The 20,507-nt window shown below is 39.1% G+C and overlaps 1 protein-coding gene across 2 annotated transcripts in view; it reads left to right on the plus strand.

Annotated features, from left to right (window-relative positions):
* The window catches only part of NKAIN2 (sodium/potassium transporting ATPase interacting 2), a 751,810-nt gene that overhangs the window by 391,307 nt on the left and 339,996 nt on the right, over positions 1 to 20,507 (plus strand). For both annotated transcript variants that reach the window (XM_037894716.2, XM_007056288.3), the window contains exon 3: positions 8,426 to 8,506. In XM_037894716.2, the coding sequence (XP_037750644.1) occupies positions 8,426 to 8,506 (81 nt within the window). The remainder of the gene's footprint in view (positions 1 to 8,425; positions 8,507 to 20,507) is intronic.

Below are 20,507 nucleotides of genomic sequence, written 5' to 3' on the forward strand. Positions count from 1 at the left end.
ATTTGCAAGTACCTGGAGGATGAAGGGATAAATCACTAGCAGCCAGCTTGGATTTACCAAGAACAAATCATTCCAAACCAGCCTGATTTCCTTCTTTGACAGAGTAGTTGATTTGGTGGATCGGGGAAGTGTGGTGGACATAATATACCTGGACTTAATCAAGGCTTTTGACACAGCCCCACATGACATTCGCATAAGTAAGCTGGAGAAATGTGGGCTCAACAGAACTACCACTAAGTGGGTATATAATTGGTTAAACAACTGCAAACAAAGAGTAATTAATGGAATGATGTTGGATTGGAAGGAGGTCTCAAATGGGGTTTCATAGGAATCTATTCTGGGCCCGGTGTTGTTTAACTTCTTTATTACTGACCTGGATGTAGGAATGGAGAGCATACTGATCAAATTTGCAGATGACATAAAGCTAGGGAGGGTGCCAACAAATTGGAAGATAGAGCTGAAATTCAGTGGGATCTTAATACATTGGAGAACAGGGCAACAAAATGAAATTCCATAAAGACCAATGTAAGGTGCTACACTTAGGGAAGAAAAACCAGATGCACAAATACAAAATGGGGGAAACCTGGCTTGGCAACAGCACTGCTGAGAAGGATCTGGGAGTTGTGGTGGATCACAACCTCAATTTGAGTCACCAATGTGAAGCTGTTGCAAAAAAGCAAATGCAATTTTAGATTGCATTAACAGAGGCATAGCATGCAAGTCATGGGAAGTGATAGCGCTGAGTGGAGCGGTACTGGTTTCAGCCTCAGCTGGAGTACTGTGTCCAATTTTGATCACCAATGTATAAAAAGGATGTAGAGAAACTGGGAAGGATCCAGAGGCGAGCAACAAAGATGATCAAAGGGGTGGAATGCCAGCCCTAAGAGCAAAAGCTGAAGGAACTGGATATGTTTAGTTTGGAAAGAGGAGATTAAGGGAGGATATGATAGCAGTCTTCAGATAATTGAAAGGCTGATATTAAAAAAATGGAGAAAAGTTACTCTCTTTTACCATAGAGGGCAGGACAAGAGGCAATGGGTTCAAATTACAGCATAGCAGATTTAGATTAAATCTCAGGAAAAACTTCTTTAGGACAGTGGAACAGACTCTGTTGGGAGGTTGTGCTAGCTTCTTCAGTGGAAGTTTTCAAAAGGAGTCTGGATAGCCATCTGTCTTGGATGGTTTAGACAGAACAAATCCTGCATCTTGACAGGGGTTAGACTAGATTTGTGTTCCTTTCTAACCCTATGATTCTGTGTGCTAAATTTGTGCATTCCTGCAGCTAAGAGTCATTGCATCGGATCATCAAGTGGTGGCTTGAACAAAACTATGCTAGCTTATGCTAGCTGAGGGGTGTGCAGCTGGAGGGGGTTTTATTTCCATATAAACTCTCAGAACACACACCCCTATTTGACACCCACCACCCCACACTGGAATCTATATGGAGTATCCTTAAACAACTACAACCCACACTTGATAGGGACCACATCCTGAAAGAAATCTTTCCTGAACCCGCTCTTCTGGCATTCAAATAATCCCCTCCCCCCCCCCAGACTCTCCAAGCTCATCATCAGAAGAAAGCTCTCCACAGATCAGGACACACCAGACCCTGCCAGAACCACATATGCAGAACCTGCAGATATATCTTCACTGCTATGATGATCAACACTCCCCACAGCACACCTTTCAAGATCCATGGGTCCTACACATGCCTATCACAACATGTGGTGTACCTCCTCCAGTTTACAAAATGCCCCAATAACAACTACGTGGGTGAAACTAGACAGTCACTACACACTCGAATGAACTGTCACAGAAAGGGTGTTTTTGTCTTTTATCACTAATCAGCAGTGGGCGAACATTTTTTTTTTTTCACAAAATGATTACTCTATCTGACCTCCAGTCCTCATTCTCAAAGGAAATGTGCAGAACACCTTCAAAAGAGAAGTCTGGGAGCTTAAATTCATAACATTGCTAGATGCTAAAGATCATGGACTGAACAGAGATACTGGATTTATGATTTATTACAACAATCTGTAATCCACTAACAACATTCCCCCCAAAGCTGCCTCCCTGCTTTCCTTTCCCAGCTATGACTGGAGAAGTATTGACAGGCCACTTCACCTTGAATGGTCCCTTGAAATATGTGTTAACCAGTTATGCTAAACAGTCTATTCCACCTTGTATTTAGCTGTGGCACTGAGTACGTATCCCAGACCTGAAGAAGAGCTCTGTGCAGGCTTGAAATCCTGTCTCTCTCACTCTCAGACATTGGTCCAATAAAAGATATCACCTCACCCACCTTGTCTCTCTAATATCCTGGGACCATCATGGCTATAACAACACTGCATAGTGCTCATCTAGTCCATCCAGAGAGTCATGTATGAACATAAATATTGTCTCTTAACTATGAAGGCAGACTGAATTGTGTTGTTTAATGTCTCTCAAGGTTTCAAGGAAGCTCTACTAACCATAGGTAGGTTTGGCAAATAGGTTTCTGAGTGATAGTTCTAAGTGTTTGCAGAGCTGCAGTGGTAAGCTGAGAGCAAAGATAGAGGACTAGAAAAGGTATGCAGGGGTCAAACATGTGGTATGCACCCAGATGCTGTACTAGCACTCCTCTGAAGATTTAATACTCCAGAATCTCAGATTTCATTTTTTTTGGGGGGGGGGGGGCAGAGAGTCTTTTATGGTTGTGACTAAAACCTAAAAAAATGTGAACTGAGTGTAAACAATGCAGGGATATCCATGTGAGTCTGCAGAGAACTTGGGGCAATAGTTCTGAGAAGTCTGAACTGCCCCATTCATCTCAATAAGATGCAAACTCAGATTTCACTTTATTATATTAATGTCAATAATGTAATTTAAATTATTTCATTCCTCATAAGAGATGAGAGGGAGGATAACACTCTTGCTCAGTTTACTATGAAGTCTCATTTTGGTGCCACAAGTTGGCGGTGTTTAGATGAGCTTTATTACTTTTTTTTTTTCTTTCACAATCAAAATGGAGCTAAACTCGGAGTCCAGTCGAACCCAGAGAAGATACATGATAATATTCTAAACATCTGCACAACCTAAAAGCTGATTTTGTGGGTGGAGCTTGGAAGAGTATCACCATCTATCGCCCCTTCCCCATCTGTCTGCTGGGTGTATGTGATACTGAAAATACCATGATGTGGGGCACAGTATTGTAGCTGCTATAGCATATGTTTTCAGCCTAACTGAGAGGAATTTGCAACTTTAAAAATGTAAAAATATAACAAACCAATACTTTGAACATACAGAGCATAAGAATTTAATTTTGCTTTTTCAGTTATAGAGGTATCATAACAATTTCCGAGGAACACATGCTCTTGGTCTGAGCATTTTCAAAATGATATTCAAAGGATCAGTCTCCAAAGTTGTTTTCACTTAAAAGGTATATGGGAGTTTCTTTCCATATGGGGAGGTAACATGGCAAGGACATTGGACCCAGGGAGTCCAGAGACTGGGCTTTTATTGTTAACTTTGCCACTGAGTTTCGAACTAAAACAAGTCATTTAATCTCTCTATGCTTCACTCTTCTTGTCTGTAAAATGTAAGTAATTTTCTTATCAGATGCAGAGCTCATCAAGCCAATATGTCGCAGCCTCATCAGCGAAGTGCAGAGCCCACAGACCAAATCTGGTCAGAGGGCATTTGTCAGTGATGTGAGGCATTGTCTTTGGCCACAGCCAATGTGGGATCCTCTCAATGGTCCCAGATGTGAAAGCTGGCTACACATTGACCCTGGCCCATTTGAAATCAATTCAGAAGGGCCCATGAGCACATGAGAAATCTAAGTCAGGTATACCCATGTTTGGGTCAATTATAAGAGATTGGTTTCTGACATCAGCTGCAGACCATTCTTCATGCCACATTGACGTTTTAGAGAAATCTGGGCAGGGCAGAGGAGCCTATAAGTGCACCTTTGGGTAGTCAAAGAGGTCCATGTATAGTGATAGGCTTGTGTATGCCCTGATCATCTCAACCTTTCTGTCTGTAACATCCGCACAATGGACGTGTGGAGGAATGATGTTAACACAGGAGCCACGTTACTGATGTGGGTCAAATCATACAGTTATGATGCACGTAGTTGTGTGTCAACCTAGCTTGACATAAGACGAATGGAGCTAGACTGCAGCCCGGTATTCTGCTGCAGAGTAACAGAGGGCTAAACCAGATGATTAGAGAACTGGAGTATTTGCTCCCCAGGAAGTGCCAGCCACTTTGCTTAGAAGATATTTATTCATCTTCACCTTAGCCACAGATTTTCTCAAGTGGTTAAGATATGTGAGAGATCTAGGATTTCTCTTAGACTGGGTGGGATTTGAGTTTCAAGCACCGTCCATAGTGGAAGAAATTCAGTTCCTGGCCTGCTCTGGCATTGTAAAGACAGAACATACTCAAAACTTTTTATGATGATGACTTTTAATATTCAAGTGCCTGTTTATAGTTCCTAAAGCTAGTTTCAGATTTTTCAAGTTCATCAAGTTGCTCTAGGTTTTGCTGTCTTACCGTTTTGGAATGGTTTGCTTTCTGTCTAGCTGTGGCTAGGGTTAAACTCACTTCAGTTGTACCTGCTGTGAAACATTTTTTTTTCTGTGAACCCAGCCTATCTCTGATGTTTTCATGTTTTTCATTCTTATAAAATATTCAACAGTATAAAACATTATAAAACATTCAACATTTTTCCTCTGGTTCTTGAATTCTCTAGTGAAAGCGTGCTCTTTCATAAGCCATATTTCTCTAGCGTATAAAGCATGCATTAAACTTAGCCAGAACCCTTTCATAGTCATCTTTGTGATTGTCTTCAGTAAAGTCAAAGGGTTTAAAGATATGCTCTGCCTGCTTTCCCATAACATAAATTAAAAAAGATACCTGTAGATCTCCAGTTTCTTTGTGTAGCTTTTTTGCAATTTGAAATCTTACAAATATATTGCTTCCAGTCTGTCCATTATGAAGGTTTCTCAAAGCTGAAGTTCTCTGGAGCATTGAAGAGTGGCATACTGATAATTCCATTATAGCTTATACCTTGTTTATGTAACTCTTTTCACTGAAGGAAAGAATTTTGATTGGCTTCATGGATCAGTGCCTATGTTCCTCACAGATTAGCAATAACTGTAATTAGCATTTAAATCTTCCACTTTAGCCTTCCAGCTATATTTCTTTTCGGTGTAGATTTTCACAATACCAAGATGGCAACTCTCTCCTGGTTGTAGGTATTGCCCCCTGGTGACATCTTCTGTCTGGTGGTAGTCAAGGGTTTGCTCATTGAGGTTCTTGGCTTGTTGATTTCTGGCTGTTGTATCTTTATGGTGGTCGCTGTCAGTTAGTGCAGCTCCTTAGAACTCCCCAAAAGGGGAAAAAACAGACAACTCTGGCTCCTTGAAGATTTTTTATAAACTGTTTCTTAATTAGCTGTATATAACAGACAGCACCAGAGGGATTTGTTCCTTGTTGCAGACCTTCAGTGTCAAATTTCCAAAATGATTAGCTGAAGCTCATGAGACAAAAAGCAGTATTTATGATTGCATGTGATCCAGCGATAAGAGATGTGCCAGATCTGAAATAACTGCCAGTGGGGAGTGGGAGCATCCTTGTTTTTCAAAATAATTGTGCTCAATACTCATCCCCAAAGGTTCAGGTAGCAAACACTTAACATGACATTTTCATAAGTAGGGGGTCTTTCAAATAATTTGAAAGATTTTTATTGTGGTTGTCCAAAACATAGCAGATGTTTGTTTTTAAAAATTCTGAAATTCAGATGTTGGCATTTTGAATGATTGTGACTAGACAGTTAAAAAAAGAAATTATGCTATTATTTTAAATGTAAGAGGCTCTGCTACCACAAACAAATCCAAAGTGGCTTACTGCATTGTACTGATCCATCACTGTGTGCTTGCTTTATAAGGTATCTTTCAAATCAGCTACTGCATGAATGCAACATTGAAACAGAATTCAGAATCTTCAACTCAGTCATACTACCTCCACCACAGTGCAAATAATATAAAAAATAAAATAAGAAGGTTAAGTTTGTGAAGTCAGGCACTGAGAAATTAGGAAATGTCAGAACTAAGGTTACCCAGGAAGCCGTAATTTTGCCTTCTTCTTGCTTTGGCATATCTGACCTTTGGTATTGGATAGTAACAGTGCTGTATTGTGAAGCAGCCTGCAGTAGACTGAAAAGCTCAGTATACCATTACTGAACAGGTGCCTTCTGATTGGCTTAAGGTTGGCTTTTTAAAAACACCTATGTGACTTAGTCCCATTGACTTCCAGTAGGTATTGTGCTAAGTCATGAAGGTGCTTTTGAAAATCCCATCCTTAGAGAATGGACTTGTATTATCTATAAATCAGAAATCAGCTTGCTCATAAAGCATAATCTAAAAATGTGTTTAGTCTGCTAGACTAAAGCTTTATTTGTTATCATTTTAGGCAAAGGTTGCCTATCCAGTAGTCTGGCTGGCTGACAATGATTTAATAATCTGAAATGTAAAACTTAATAGCTAAATGTAAATGTCTTGATATGGTCACATGCAAGAATTTTCAAATAAATTTAGAATAAGATTATGGAGGCCTATGCTTCAGGTGGAAAACTGGTATGACAGACCATATGCAAATAATGAAATATCACACTGAGAAGTACAAGCAAAGCACCACAGGACTCAGTATTAGATTTAATAATTTAAATTATATACAGGAGGATGTAAACAATAGATAAACGACCATACATTCCTAATACCAAATTAGGAAAACAGATTGTAGCAGGAATGAGAGAGAGATTGTAAAAGGATCTTGAGAATTTAGAGGAGAAGGCAGAATTTAACTGAATGAGATTTACTTTAGATGAAAGACAGATGATGCACTTATAGCAAATTAATATCAAAAAGGTGAAAATGCAAGTTAAAAAGCAGTAAAGTGGGGAAAGATCTGGGAGTGGTACATTAATTCACAGCAACCTAAATGTTTCACAGCGGAATGCTGTCAAAAATTAGAAAATGTTCTATTGGACCATATAAAAACTGAGTATCATGAGAAAGGGAAGTAGTTCTTTTTTTCATACAACTGAGGTGAAGACAGACTTAGAGTACAGTGTACTGATGTACTTCTCATGAACAAAATAATGAATTGGATGTAATCCAGTGAAATACAAAAAGCATAACAATATTAAGCATATGAAATAAAGTCAGATTAAAGGAATATAATGTGTATGTTTGAGGAAGAGGAAGCAAAACAAAGGGGAATGTGATAATTTTGTGAATTCTTGAGAGGCAGAGGACATTGGTGGCATAACAAGGGGAAATGGCCTTAAAGTAAAATGGGGGGGAGAATAGTTTATATTATATTGGTTTATGAAACAACTCTCATATATGCAATATCATGGGCCCATAGATTAAAATTACCAAACATACAGAATTAAATCAGGAGTAACTAGCAAATAGGAATAAGTCATTAGAATAGCATTTGCAGATGTTAAGGTTTATTAGACATTGGAATAATTTATCAAGGGAATTTTTTGGGGCACTAACACTAGGCATGACTAGACAACAGGTCAGAAATTAGCGTAGAATATCTTCAGTATGGTAGGGAAGCAGCATTTCCAAACCCAGAATGTATGATGTCTCTATTAATGCAAAAATGTCACCATATATGTAAATGTGGATAGAAGGGCAGAAAGAAAGTGTACCTCCTTTACTCTCACAAAATATGCATATTAGAAAATAGATAACACAAACCATTGAAGAGATTTTGCTCAAGCTTTTCTACCTCCACTGTCCAGTATAATTCAAACTCAGATGAAAATGAACATTTTCAATGGTGTATTAAAGTGAACATTTTGAACCAAATGGTTTGAAATGCCAAAAACTATATGTACAGTGAGGCACCTAGAATTCCCTCTGGATTGTAAAACAACTAACGAAGAAACATCTTCCAGATAGTCCATCTCAGGTGTGGTACAGAGTCAAGTACATGCTGGGACAGGACTTGGGAATTTAGAGAGTCCCATTTGAATAAGCATATAGTGCAGATGCAAGCACTAAAACACACTTAGGTAATGCCAAAATGTGTCTCATTGCTTTGATACTAAGATTCTCCCATAACTAGGAATACAACAAAATCAAAATGAATTTGAACATTAAATTTCAGGACCATCACCTCCCCTGAGATGCAGAATTTCTAATGTGAATAAGCACCAAATCAGCTCTCACCAGTTTGTGGCTAGGGAAAAGGAGACATTTCTTCTTGCTTTTATTTGCAAAATGTTTTCACCCAGCTCCACTGTATTTACAGTCTCTCTCTTTTGTGTCTGTCTGAGACTTGGACAAACAGTTTAAGCTTTATTTAAGTTTAACTCATCTGATTGCAGAATTAATAATGTATTATTTCTCTCCTTCTCCTGCAGTATGCTGTCTGGCTAGTCTTCTGGGTCACATGGAATGTGTTTGTTATCTGCTTCTACTTGGAGGCTGGGGATCTTTCAAAGGTAATTTACCATCAGATATGTCTAAGCCATCTGTACATTATTAACATGCCCCCATTCAGAGGCTAAGACTTCTGCTACTTATCCTCTTGGCATCATTTAAATGAGGTTTGCATGATGGAAATTTCACATATGCCGTATATCTTGACATTCCACATCCCAGACAGCTGAGGTATTTGTGTTTTTGATATCAATTATACTTTTAAAGGAAAGCTCACTTTCTTCTGGTAGTTATTCAGTCCAAGTGCCACCTTAGTATCTTTGGGAGAGATACTAATCAGATTTTATAAATACAAAGGGAGATTGCTATCTCAAGGGTAAACATGCTGTTTTTGTATCATTTAACTTGGTTATTGCTTTGCTGAATTCTTTCCAGGGGCCTATACTGCAATGTAATAACGGTAAAACAAGGTGTCACTGGTAAATTAAAATGTAAACTGAGATGCCAGGATAGACTGGATTGTGGAGTCGACTTCAGTTTGTTACTTAGAATCCTAGATGAGCCAAGAAAAATTTCACAGAAAAGAAGGCAGTTTTCGCTCTTATTTCACTGTGTAAGTGCTGCCTCTCAAAGCACTCTTCAGAATATAAGTTCAGTGCACTGTTCGACAGTATCTTGTATTCCCATGTGTGCTGCTCCTGCAAAAGCCTGGATGAAACCCTAGGCTATGTCGACTCGTAAGATGCTGCAGCAGCACAACTGGAGCACTGCAACCGTGCACCATTGTCTCGCTTCAGTGTTGTAAGTTTTCGGTTTAAACCAGCCCCTCATCCTGTTGACCTCAAGGGTAAAATTCACTTTGACTTTAATAGTGCCAAAGTTCATTCTCTGAGGTGCTTAATTTATTTTTAAGATATGTCTTGCTTTCTGCCTTTGTAACTGTAGATAGGCCCACTCCATTAAGGAGCTGGGCAACGATGTAATAAATACAATGACCTTCTGGACAATATTTTTTGTTACATTACAAATGCTTTGTATATTGTGAAGTAAACTATTACAGATGTTATAACAGGCAAGTTATGCTTGTGGCATCCTATACAAACTACCATTTTATTTGTTTTAAACTCATGCCCCTTAGACCTGTTTTTTGTAGCCTGCTGCATACATTGGCTAGTCTCTGGGTGTGAATGAAAATGTGGGGTGCTTGTAGGCTGATTTGAGAAGGAATTGATCTGTTTTATCATTGCATTTTAATGGCTAAAAATCATTTAAGAACATGAAAGTGATGTTCTGAGTAGATATGGGCTAGAGCTGAGATTTTTTTCAAAAGTTTGGGGGTGTTCACCTCTCGGTTGTTTTTTTATTTTTTTTCCAGAACTGGGTGCCTTGTTCAGGCCTATACAGCAGATGCATCTGAAAAGTTCATTTTGGTTCCAGTGATATGCTCTATACTTAGAATGGGGAAAAACCCAATGTATTCCCATCACCTAAATTAGGTTTCAAGCTATTAATTTCATCTCCTGGGTCAGGGCATAGGGGCATTACCTCACATCTAGGCATTCAGAAATTCCTAAGCATTCAGAAATTCCTTCACACGGAATGGTTTTAGTGGAAAGGGGAAGCAAAGAAACGCTCACGGATCTGGCCCATGATGGAATGTTGTACAGCTTTGGAGAGGATGGGTCTATTTTACCCTAAATTAAATGTGGTACCTAAAAAACCACATTTACAAAAACTAAGCATATGCTTTGCCACATCTGTAGAAAAACAGTCTAGGACATGCTAAGGCAAACTTATCCTTGTTGTAACACATTGTGTGTGTCTTCAGGCCAGCAGAGGGGTTAAACAGTGGATCACGGCTAGCACTGTGCCTCATACATCTAGCTATCCTTGTAAGTCTTGCATTGAATTCTCTTTGTTACGTGTATTTTTTAACTGAGAATAAATACGACATCGAAGCTTTAATGATACTTGGGAGTATTGTCTCCTGTTAGGAAAGGCATGTGGAATCTTAAAAAGATAAAGCACTGAACTGACTCTAAGCAGAGTATAAAAAGTAACCTTTAGGGGAGCACAGTATTAGCGTATATCTTCCACTAGGGACTCTGCTGAGGTCGTAAACAATGAGAGGAACTTGCACAGCATGGTTTTAGGAATTGCTAAGTTAAAATGACAGCTTAATAATAGTCCATCTGGGGATAGTTTATTTTATATGTATGATATATAGCTTTCTACCAAATAAAATCAAAGGTTTTTTTTGAAAGTTTTGAAACTTGCTTCTGCTCTTTGGGCATCCATGTTGTTATCACCTAGTAATTTAAAGGAGACAACCTATTTCAATCTGTTAATATATCATACCAATGGTTTACTAGTTTCTTTCTTTCTAAATTAGTTTTCAAGGGCAGAGGTCATGGCATTTTTATAACTGTGCCTTATTATAGTAAAAGGGCCCTGTAAAGACACTATTTTTAGAACTATGAGATTATCCCCTGCTTACAAGAGTGAAGGAGCCTAAAGGATTACCAGTGAACAGCCATGTGGAGCTGTTCACATTCTATGCCAATATGGGGAATGTATGTCCATACAGTGGAGAGTGGTATTGCACTTTGACTATTTTCTATCCTTGTGCTTTTTTTGTAAATGCCTTTGCTGACAACCTAGCTTCCATAACTGTCCAGAATAATTATGATTTATTTGTTCATTTCCAAAAAGAAGCAAGTTTGGTGGTGGGGGGGATGTTTTTTAAAGCTACTTGGTTGTTGTATGGGTTTATGGATTGCCATCTGGAATGCCCACTTCACAGTACATTCTGTTACACAGTAACCCTTTTAAGTAATATTTCACTGGTCTTCATGTTTTCTCCTTGGCCATATGGAGATCCTCTTAGTAAGGCACCATAGCCAATATAAGTGGGAGTTTGTAGGCATCTTTAAGAGAAACAGACAAGATTACTACTTAAAATGTATCCATTTTTGTCCCAAGGGTGGAGACAACGCACAGCATACAGAAGGTATAAACTCCCTTGGGTTAATATATGAATATGTTGTGCCCTTTTAATGAGCATACTGTCAAAAATCAAAGAAAATGTATTTATCCTTTACAAGACAAAAGTAGGATGAGTTTCCATTAAATTTTAATTTTGCATTTACCACTTTTAAAAGGTCAAGAAATATTTCCAGATGTCATTTCAGTGAGGTGGTTCTGCAACTTTGTAATGGAGCACAAGAGCAATTAAATGTAGGGCTGTATTCAGTACTGCTTATTCGTCGTTCAGGCAAAACTCCCGGAGATTTCTATGGGAGTTTTGCCTGAACAATGTCTGCTAAATAAAACCCCTCAGTAAAGAAGTGCTGCAAATGCTTATATAACATACTTGGTTCCAGGAACATGAAAGCTCCCACTAGAGACATCTCCAGATGCTGTAAATTCCACAAGCTGGATAGCTGAGGAATAAGAAGTTTACAAGCCAAAGGCATCCAAATGTTTTTTTTTAATTTAAAAATGGTAAGATATTGACTGGAAAAAAAAAGTGTTGATGTGCTATTTAACTTGTACAATTAAAATCACAACAGCACCATTAATTTAGACATGTTGCACAAAAAATTCTATTTAGTCACATCAGTGTAATTCTGGAATATGACTGCACTGACTTCAGTGGTGTTCTCCAGAATTGTATGAACCTGGCTGAGTTCTGCTGATATTCTACTTTTTGATCTTTGTTGGTTGTTAACTGTGTAGGTTAATGTATTTGCATTTATGGTGCATTTCCTGACATCTTCCTTTTTTTAAGTTAGCAACTGTAATATCAGATCAATGAACTGTAGGTTTGCTTTCTCTCTCTCTCTCTCTCTCTCTCTCTTTCTAACATTACACACAAAAATACTTTAAAAGAATGTTATATTTGCAAAGCCAAGCCCTAAAAAGTTTAGGAAATGCCAGAATTTAGGTTGCCTGTGGAAACTGAATTCAGCCCCCTTGTGCATATGAATTATGATATGGTCTTTAGTTACATATCCTTTCCAGACGACCCTTACCACATTCAGTGCACAGGATGGATCTGCTCTGTGGATGAATCGGAGAGATATATATATAGTAAAACAGCCTATTGTCTGTAAGACTCCTGCCTCATTTGTTGTAGAATTTGAAAGGTGTGTAATGAATGAAGCATGAAATGAATAGATGGTGCTAGTCAGTAACTTATTTTCTTCTAATTGTTCACTGTGTGGTCCCAAGCCATATTTACTTCACACTATTTGCACTCTGCTCAGAATACTGAAAGATGATTATTGTTACCCTAGCAGCTAGGAGCTCTACTCATGGCTATGGTGCTCTTCCCTATAATAGCTGAGTGATTCACAAACTTTAATGAATTTATTTTGAAAACACCTCTGAGAGATGAGGTGGTATTACAAATCCCCTTGTACAGATGGGGAACTGAAGTGATCAAAAGTGTCTGCTAACTTTGGATTTGCAATTTGAGAAGCCCAGGGGCAGATATTCAGAGTACTTAGCACTGTATAGCACTTTATACGTTCAAAGCACTGTGAGCAGAGGCAAGGATAGAATTGGGTTCTCCAGGGTCAGCATTCAACTGCCATAACCATAACCATGAGATTGTATTTCACATCCTGGATGGGATTGTTCTGTAGATGGCATAAACCCTTTGTCCCTGTCCCCTCTAGGCTGTTGCTGGTCTAATCTTCCCCCCTCCCACCCCACATACCATCCTGGCTCTTCATCCCTGTCCCAATCTCCTTGCCCAGTCTTTGCCTTGGAGCTCAGTTCCAGTCTTTGCCTTGGAGCTCTCCGTACCATTCCCAGTCTTTCTCCACCCCATCCAAGCTCTGACTCTTCCCTCCCCCTGGGCTCCTCATTCCAGCCTACTGCCTCTTCTTTCTGTCCTCTTCCCACATCAGTTTCTTGTCCCTCTACATTCAGGTCAGAGTGCTTCCTCCTCCTTGTGGGCTGGGTGCATTCAGGGGAGCATGAGAGAAAAGGAGAGAAAATATCTGTGTGTAGGAGGAGTGTGTGTGTGTGTGTTCTGCTGCCCAGTGCAATAGCAGTGAGGAGCAAAGAAACATGTCCAGTTCAGATCAGATCTTCAGAAAATGCACTTACCAAACTCTAACAAGTCTCTACTGAGCATGTGTAAACTGATTTTTTTTTCAAATTCACCCAATTTTGGTATCTTTTAATGGGACATCCCAGCTACCAGCGTGACTTCCTGCCAGATTTCAAGTTCCTGCTTCAAAGCAGGAGGGCGCTACAGCTTATCAACTCAATGGTTGTAAGAACTTTTTAACATGGGGAAACAACGTTTCCCCCGCCCTCTCTTGGTCTCATTCTTGGAAATGGCTGAATTTTTTATAATGTATCCAAAAAAAGTCAGCCTGAGATAGAGATGCAGTATGTAAAATTTCACAACAAATACTTTATTTTGGCAAAAGAATAAGCAACCAAAAGCAGGGTCTTATAATGAAGAGTGTTGGGCAACTTTACTACATGTGGTTCTGCCTGTGTTGCCTACCATTTGTGGTAGAATAGATAGCTATTTAACTAGCTGCCAACAAAGTGTGGAAAAGTAAGCAGTGTGTTAAAGAAAATCAAACCCTGTTTGCTTTAGCAAGTCACAAGGGACATACAGGTTGTGAGGTATTAAATGCCCCGGGACTGTAAATGATGATAGCACCGAAAGTTTCAAGGCCAGTAGAATTGAAGGGTTTCTTTCTTTCTGCCTTTCTTGCACCCTGGATCAAGTCATTTTGTCATTTTTGTTTATCAATCAATCTAAAAGATGGCCGGAGAGGGTAAAATTTTGTCAACAACTTGCATTATTTTGTGTTCTGTGGTTTTGAGAAAATAAGCTTATACTGTTTAATTCTTTAGCTTCTATGGCTGCTGCACATCCTTTTTGGTCAAGGAATACAATGGCAGATGCAATCGGCATCAATGTTGAATGGAAAAGAAACATAGATATTCAATCTCTAAAGTGGAAACCTTTAAACCACATGTATTGATATCATTCTGAATTTAGAATCATAGAATATCAGGGTTCGAAGGGACCTCAGGAGGTCATCTAGTCCAACCCCCTGCTCAAAGCAGGACCAAGCCCCAATTTCTGCCCCAGATCCCTAAATGGCCCCCTCAAGGATTGAACTCACAACCCTGGATTTAGCAGGCCGATGCTCAAACCACTGAGTTATCCCCCATGTTTAGAATAAACATGCATTAGTTGAGAGCAGTGAGAGCTGCTGTGTGCTGAGCCGTTTTGAAAATCAAACTACTTCATTTATATTCCTAAATAGGAACTGAGCTCGTTGGAAATCCAGCCACAACTGTGGGCATGCAGACCTGCCATGTGTCATGCATCTACTGTGGCACTCACATACTCTCTGCCAGGTTGAAATGTCTCTCTTCAGCTGGGCTACATGAATTGCAGCTTCTGGCTACTGGAGTGCAGTAGCGTCTAATTTCTTCTTGTTGCTCCTCCTACTGGATCCCTGTGGAAGGATCAGTAAAGAGGCGGTGTAGGCAGCAGCAGCCAAAGGGGAAAGAGACAAGGGGTCCAGTACTGGTGCCCACTCACTTTGCATCCCTTTGGCCACCCACCCCTCCCCAACATGAGATTTTTCCTACCAGCTCTCTCCAGCCCTGTAGTTTTATTCCTCTAGTTTCCCCCAAAAGCCCTTCTGTCCCCAGTTTACACCCCAAATACCAGCCCTCACCTTTCACCCCCAGCAGCCCTGCAGCTACACATGCCCAATTTTCCTCCTACTTCCCCATCCAGGCCCCTGCTTCCCACTCAGCACCCACCTAAGCCAGAATCCCCTTGACACCTGTCAGAAATTCCAGACTCCCTCCATAATCCTCACATCTAGCCAGTGCCCCAGATACCTTCCAGCATTTGCCAACCTACCTACCTCCCAAACACCCTAAGACTGTCCATCACCCACTCGTCTGCACAGCTCAGACACCCCCTGGTCCTCACCCACTTGTGTAACATAACAGCCTTCCACCTTTTCCACCTGAAGCTGCCAAACTTCTGCAACTCCATATCCTGCCCTTGAACCTGCTGGGGGACAGGGTGTGTCAAGCCACTAGCTGAAGTTTATGGGCATATGCAAATTATTGGCAAGTATGCCAGTTAGCTCAATATATAATTTATATAGACTGGAAGACATGGAGCTCAACAAAACTCGGCAGCTGAGCACTTTTCAAAATGTGTTCCTAAATCTTAAGCAGTTAATATGCTGGAATTCAATGACCCTTAAAATAAAATAAACTTAATTCAATTGAAAACACCGAAAAAAGATGTGGAGGAGGGAAGAGGAGAAGAAAAAGACATAAAAACCAAGAGTTTAAATTAATCGCTAGTGTAATTCTGTAGTAGCAAAAGAATGAATTTGGCATGAGGGCTGCATTTGCACCAGGCACAAACTGACCCTATATTTCCTGTCTGTGACAGTAATAATTATATTGTTTTAGTTTCACATTTACTAATCATTTTCATAAGGGAGTGGTGGTTATCAGTTGAATGTCACTGCAGCACATACTCTAATGAGACAAGCTGCAGGATGTTTAATTTTGAACGTATTACCTTCCTTGGATGTTGTTTTAACAGATGTCCCGTTACGATAACAGAGAAATTAAATTAGTTTTCCATTTAAAGCATCTGGTTAACTTTGTAGGTAAATGCCTTTGAGCACTAAATCTGACCAGGGTTTTTGAATAAATAGCTATCGGAATGTTTTAAGTAAATGACTTTACTTTTTCACTTCTATTACTTAGAGCAGATTTGACATGCTTGATCATATATCTAACAGATGAAAATTGAAAATATGCTGGCAACCAGCAGTGTTAGGTTATTTTGAGGGTAGTTTCATGGGTAGATACTATTAAGCATGCTTAGGGTTCCAGTTAAATTAGTTTGCAGCAATTTTTTAACCTCAAGATCTCAACCAGTGAGAATGCAACTGATTACAAAATAAAACTGTTTTTCTGTAGATTCAGCATATGGTTGAAAGCATATATAAAAAGTTGCATTTTTCTTCTTCGTAGGACTAGTAATGCACATGGCAATTGAAAGTGATTCAAAGGTGCAAAAAATACAAAATATGATTGTACAAACTCTGACCGGCATAGAATGTGGCCACATTATTGTAATCATAGCTTATATTTTATACTAAGATTTAATGTAAACACGTGTGTGTGTGTGTGTGTACACTCTGCCCCTTAATCCCTTTACTATAATAATTATGGTTCTAAGTGCAAGAAAATACGTAAATAGCATCTTAAGGGAAAAATGCAGTGATTAATTGTTGTGATAAAGTGGTAATTACCATCTCATATGTATATTAATCTAGGGTCATGTTTAAAGATGATCCAGTTTGTGGTGTATTGGAAACTGTTACAATTTAGAGCAATAGCTTGTAATTGTAAGGGATTTCCTGTTCCTGCTTGCAGACTAGGAAGTTCTGAGGGAAGGCGTGTGAGCTGGGTCCTCTGTGGAGTCTCCACAAAGTGGAGCAAGATGGGTTGAGTTGTGCTCCTCTGCCACAGGGAGCAGCCTACTACATCTCTCTTTTTAGATTCTTATGTGTTAGGGTTCTGGATTCTAAGAAATAAAGTAGTATTACGTTGCAACCTTCTGGCAAGAGTATGTCATGTCTTTTCCCTACTCCGCTGTATGTATGCTGTGAACAGTTACTACGTATTCAAGCTATACCTCACAGCAGCCAACTGTATAATATGTATGCATGTACATATGATAACATGTATATACAAGCAATGCATCGTAATGGAGATTTCTGCAGGTTTTTTCAAACGCTCCACTCTAGACACTGCAGCAAAAGAGCAGTTTTTAGACCTTACATTATTATTTATTTATTATATTGCAGTACCACATAAAGGTTCCAATCAGGTATTGGGGCTCCCCTGGACTAGGTGCTCTATGAACATATAATAACAAAAATACTCCTTGCCCCGAACAGTTCACAATCTTAGCATATGATGAGACAGGACAGGAGGAGGAAACAAACAAACGGGAAATGCAGGAGAGGAAGTGGGGCGGGGCAGGAAGATGACACTGAAAACATCTTCTAAGCTATGATGTCTTTTAATGAACTGCCATTTACCCCCATGCTTTCCAGCAGGAAATCCAACCTGATAAGACAGAAAATGCAGTTCAAAGTTTCGATAGGAAAAGTTCTATTATTGATTTTATATATAGATATATATAGATATATATAGATATATTTTAAAGAACTTTTTGTTACCTCACAACAATGATGAAAATACATTTCCACTTTTCCACTGCTTTCAAATTCAAATAAGTTGTATTTCTCTTGTCTCAGACTCAAGTCATCAGCCTGTCATGATGGCATCTTCTTGTTTGATTAATTAGTCTTTTTGCTTACATTTAAGATGCTTTCATATTGGCCTTAGTGATTTACTGTTCTTTCTAGCTATAGATGAAATTACAGTAATTTACTTTTTTCACATTTCCCTTTTCTTTGAATGTAAACGAAGATTTATGCTTCCAATTACAACATACCAAAGAGATCACTTTATAATCCACGTGGAGTTGAGGATGGGGCGAGACTTTTAAATGACATCAAGCCAATATACATTCTTAGAAGGATGATACTGAGAGGATTTCCTGAAGGAAACAGATTCTGAGCTCACTTATACTATATAATCAAGGAGTTACTCCAGTGTTTACACCAGCATGAAGCTGGTATGAGATCAAAATTACACCTATTCTGTGGAGTATTTTGCCAGAAACACCATTTCAGTTTTAAAAGAGAACACTCTACTTAGCACTGGGATTCTCCTGGGAGGAGATGAAGAGAGTATTCAAGCTTACTTTGTCACTGCTCTTACCTTGGTGTTGCCCAGTGCAAGTCAGTCCCTCAGAATAGTTCAAGCAGCTTGAGGGGCCAAAAATGCAGTGAAGGATCAATACAGCCTCATCCTGGCCATGCTTTTCTCTCCTGCTACACAGTGGCAGTAGAGAGGGATTGTAGTGTAAGAGTTCCTATGTCTGCTCCACACCACAAGAGTATTGCAATGCTTTACACTGGGATGAACCTCCTTGGGACCAGTTATACTGGAAGTAAGGCCAAATTACACTGGCAGTGTGATGCAAAGCAGCTGCATGGCATACGAATTTTAGGTCCGTACCCCATAACAACTACTACTACTAGACTGCTTAATTCAACACAAATATTAATATAGGTTCTTTTCCTGTAGCTTGTCAGTAAGAGCACTGTATTAGTTTCTAATGCTACTATTAAAAGACAACAGTCTATCTTATATTCCTATGTGAATTAATTCACTTCAGCGTCTAGGATTCCTGAGAAACTTGGTGATGCATTTTTATTAAGTGTTCCTGATAAACGAGGCAAATTTCATCCCTAATCTATCTCCATCGACTTCAATATTATGCCAAGCTGAATTTGTTGCACTCGGTGTGTTGTGCCGGTGTTCCCACATACATATGATGAAAGACTGTTGAAGGGAATATATGTGAACTCTTTTTCTAAAAATCCACTAAACCCCACAATTACCTTTGTGAATTTATTTCCTCGGTCCAGGCTGAGCCTAGTGCTAATGCTTCAAAACCTACTGCTGCTATTTCAATTACCTTAATTTTAAGGGGCATCCTATCTATTCCAGAGTAGACTGCAGTACTATGACATTATATCCCACTTAATCAGACTACCACAAACACTTATTTGGAAAGAAATTGGCTTCTGTATTTGAAGGGTTGGACCAGCTTGATTAAGTAACCTTATGAATTGAACAAAAGTGAGGTTTATTGTGGGTTTCATTCTAAAAGCCTGGTCTTCAGCAGGCAATAGCATAACTCTCAGGCTCTTTTTCTTTTATTCCAGAATAGTTGGCTAATTAAGCAAAAACGTAACCTGCTGTGTCTGACAGTCTCACGGATATTTTCAAACGACCAATGAGGCTGTTTTAAAGAAAAGAACAGAAAAACACCTATTTATATATGAGAGGGTTGTTAGATGTTCAGCCAATCCAACATTTCTGAAGGAGTGCCCTCTTTTTCACATACCTCCATACTTTAACGTTTGCTGTGGTGTCTGTAGCTAGAAGGTGTTCCATTTGTTCTCAGTGTACTGCATCATTAAATGTAGAGGCATCTGCCTGCCTCATTCAAGGGATGCCATTTTGTGTGTCAGTTCAGTTCTTTCTGTCAAGGGAACTTTAAATTTGTAGTTTCTCTGTTTTCCTCACTTTGAAATAAATAGTTTAAATTGACAAATATATTTTACATTTGTTGTATTAGAAAACATAACAATGTACATGTTTTTTTTTTCATGTTGTATCTCTTAAATGCCATTATCCATTGTAGCCACATGTGCCGGGGTTTAGGGGGCCTAATTCCAGGTCAGAGGGAGGTTTCTATCACAATTTGGGATTCCCAGCCATTCATTGGGCCAGAGGGAGAGAGTGAGAATATCTCAACAGCCCAGTAGTGGGCATGCTTGTGGACATGGAAGAACCAGGTTCCAGTTCCTGCCCCTTTCAGGCTGAGTGGGGTTTTGAACACTGGGCTATAGAGTATAAGGGCAGTGCTGCCCACTGGTGGATTTTTAGGCATCTAGTGGACGTCATTAGAGGAAACTTTGCCACCTACAGTATTAGGTGGCAGCTAAGCAGGTGTTTCCAAGATATAAATTTTGGATTTAGGTACCCAAAGTGGCAATAGGTGCTTAAATTCCTTTGGTAGTTGCGTTATGTCTTGTATGAGAGTTTATATCCTCTCAGCATTTTTCATTTGAACTAATATAACTTCATGGCTAATCTTTTTTCTTTAACATTAAATTTTTAGCCTTTCCATCATCGTGTAGCTATGAAGTCCACATAATAAAAATATTGTAAGAATAAAAAAAAATATTTTTATCAATTATACATTTGTTGTCCTTCAATTTTATTAGGTATGCCCTTGTTATTGTATTGTACATTACTGTCCTTATGCTATAATTTATTATTCTGTGCATCTATATCATGTCCCTCCTCATTTCTGTTATCTCTAAA

This window comes from Chelonia mydas, chromosome 3 (assembly GCF_015237465.2).
Source record: "Chelonia mydas isolate rCheMyd1 chromosome 3, rCheMyd1.pri.v2, whole genome shotgun sequence".
Classification (NCBI taxonomy): Eukaryota; Metazoa; Chordata; order Testudines; family Cheloniidae; genus Chelonia; species Chelonia mydas.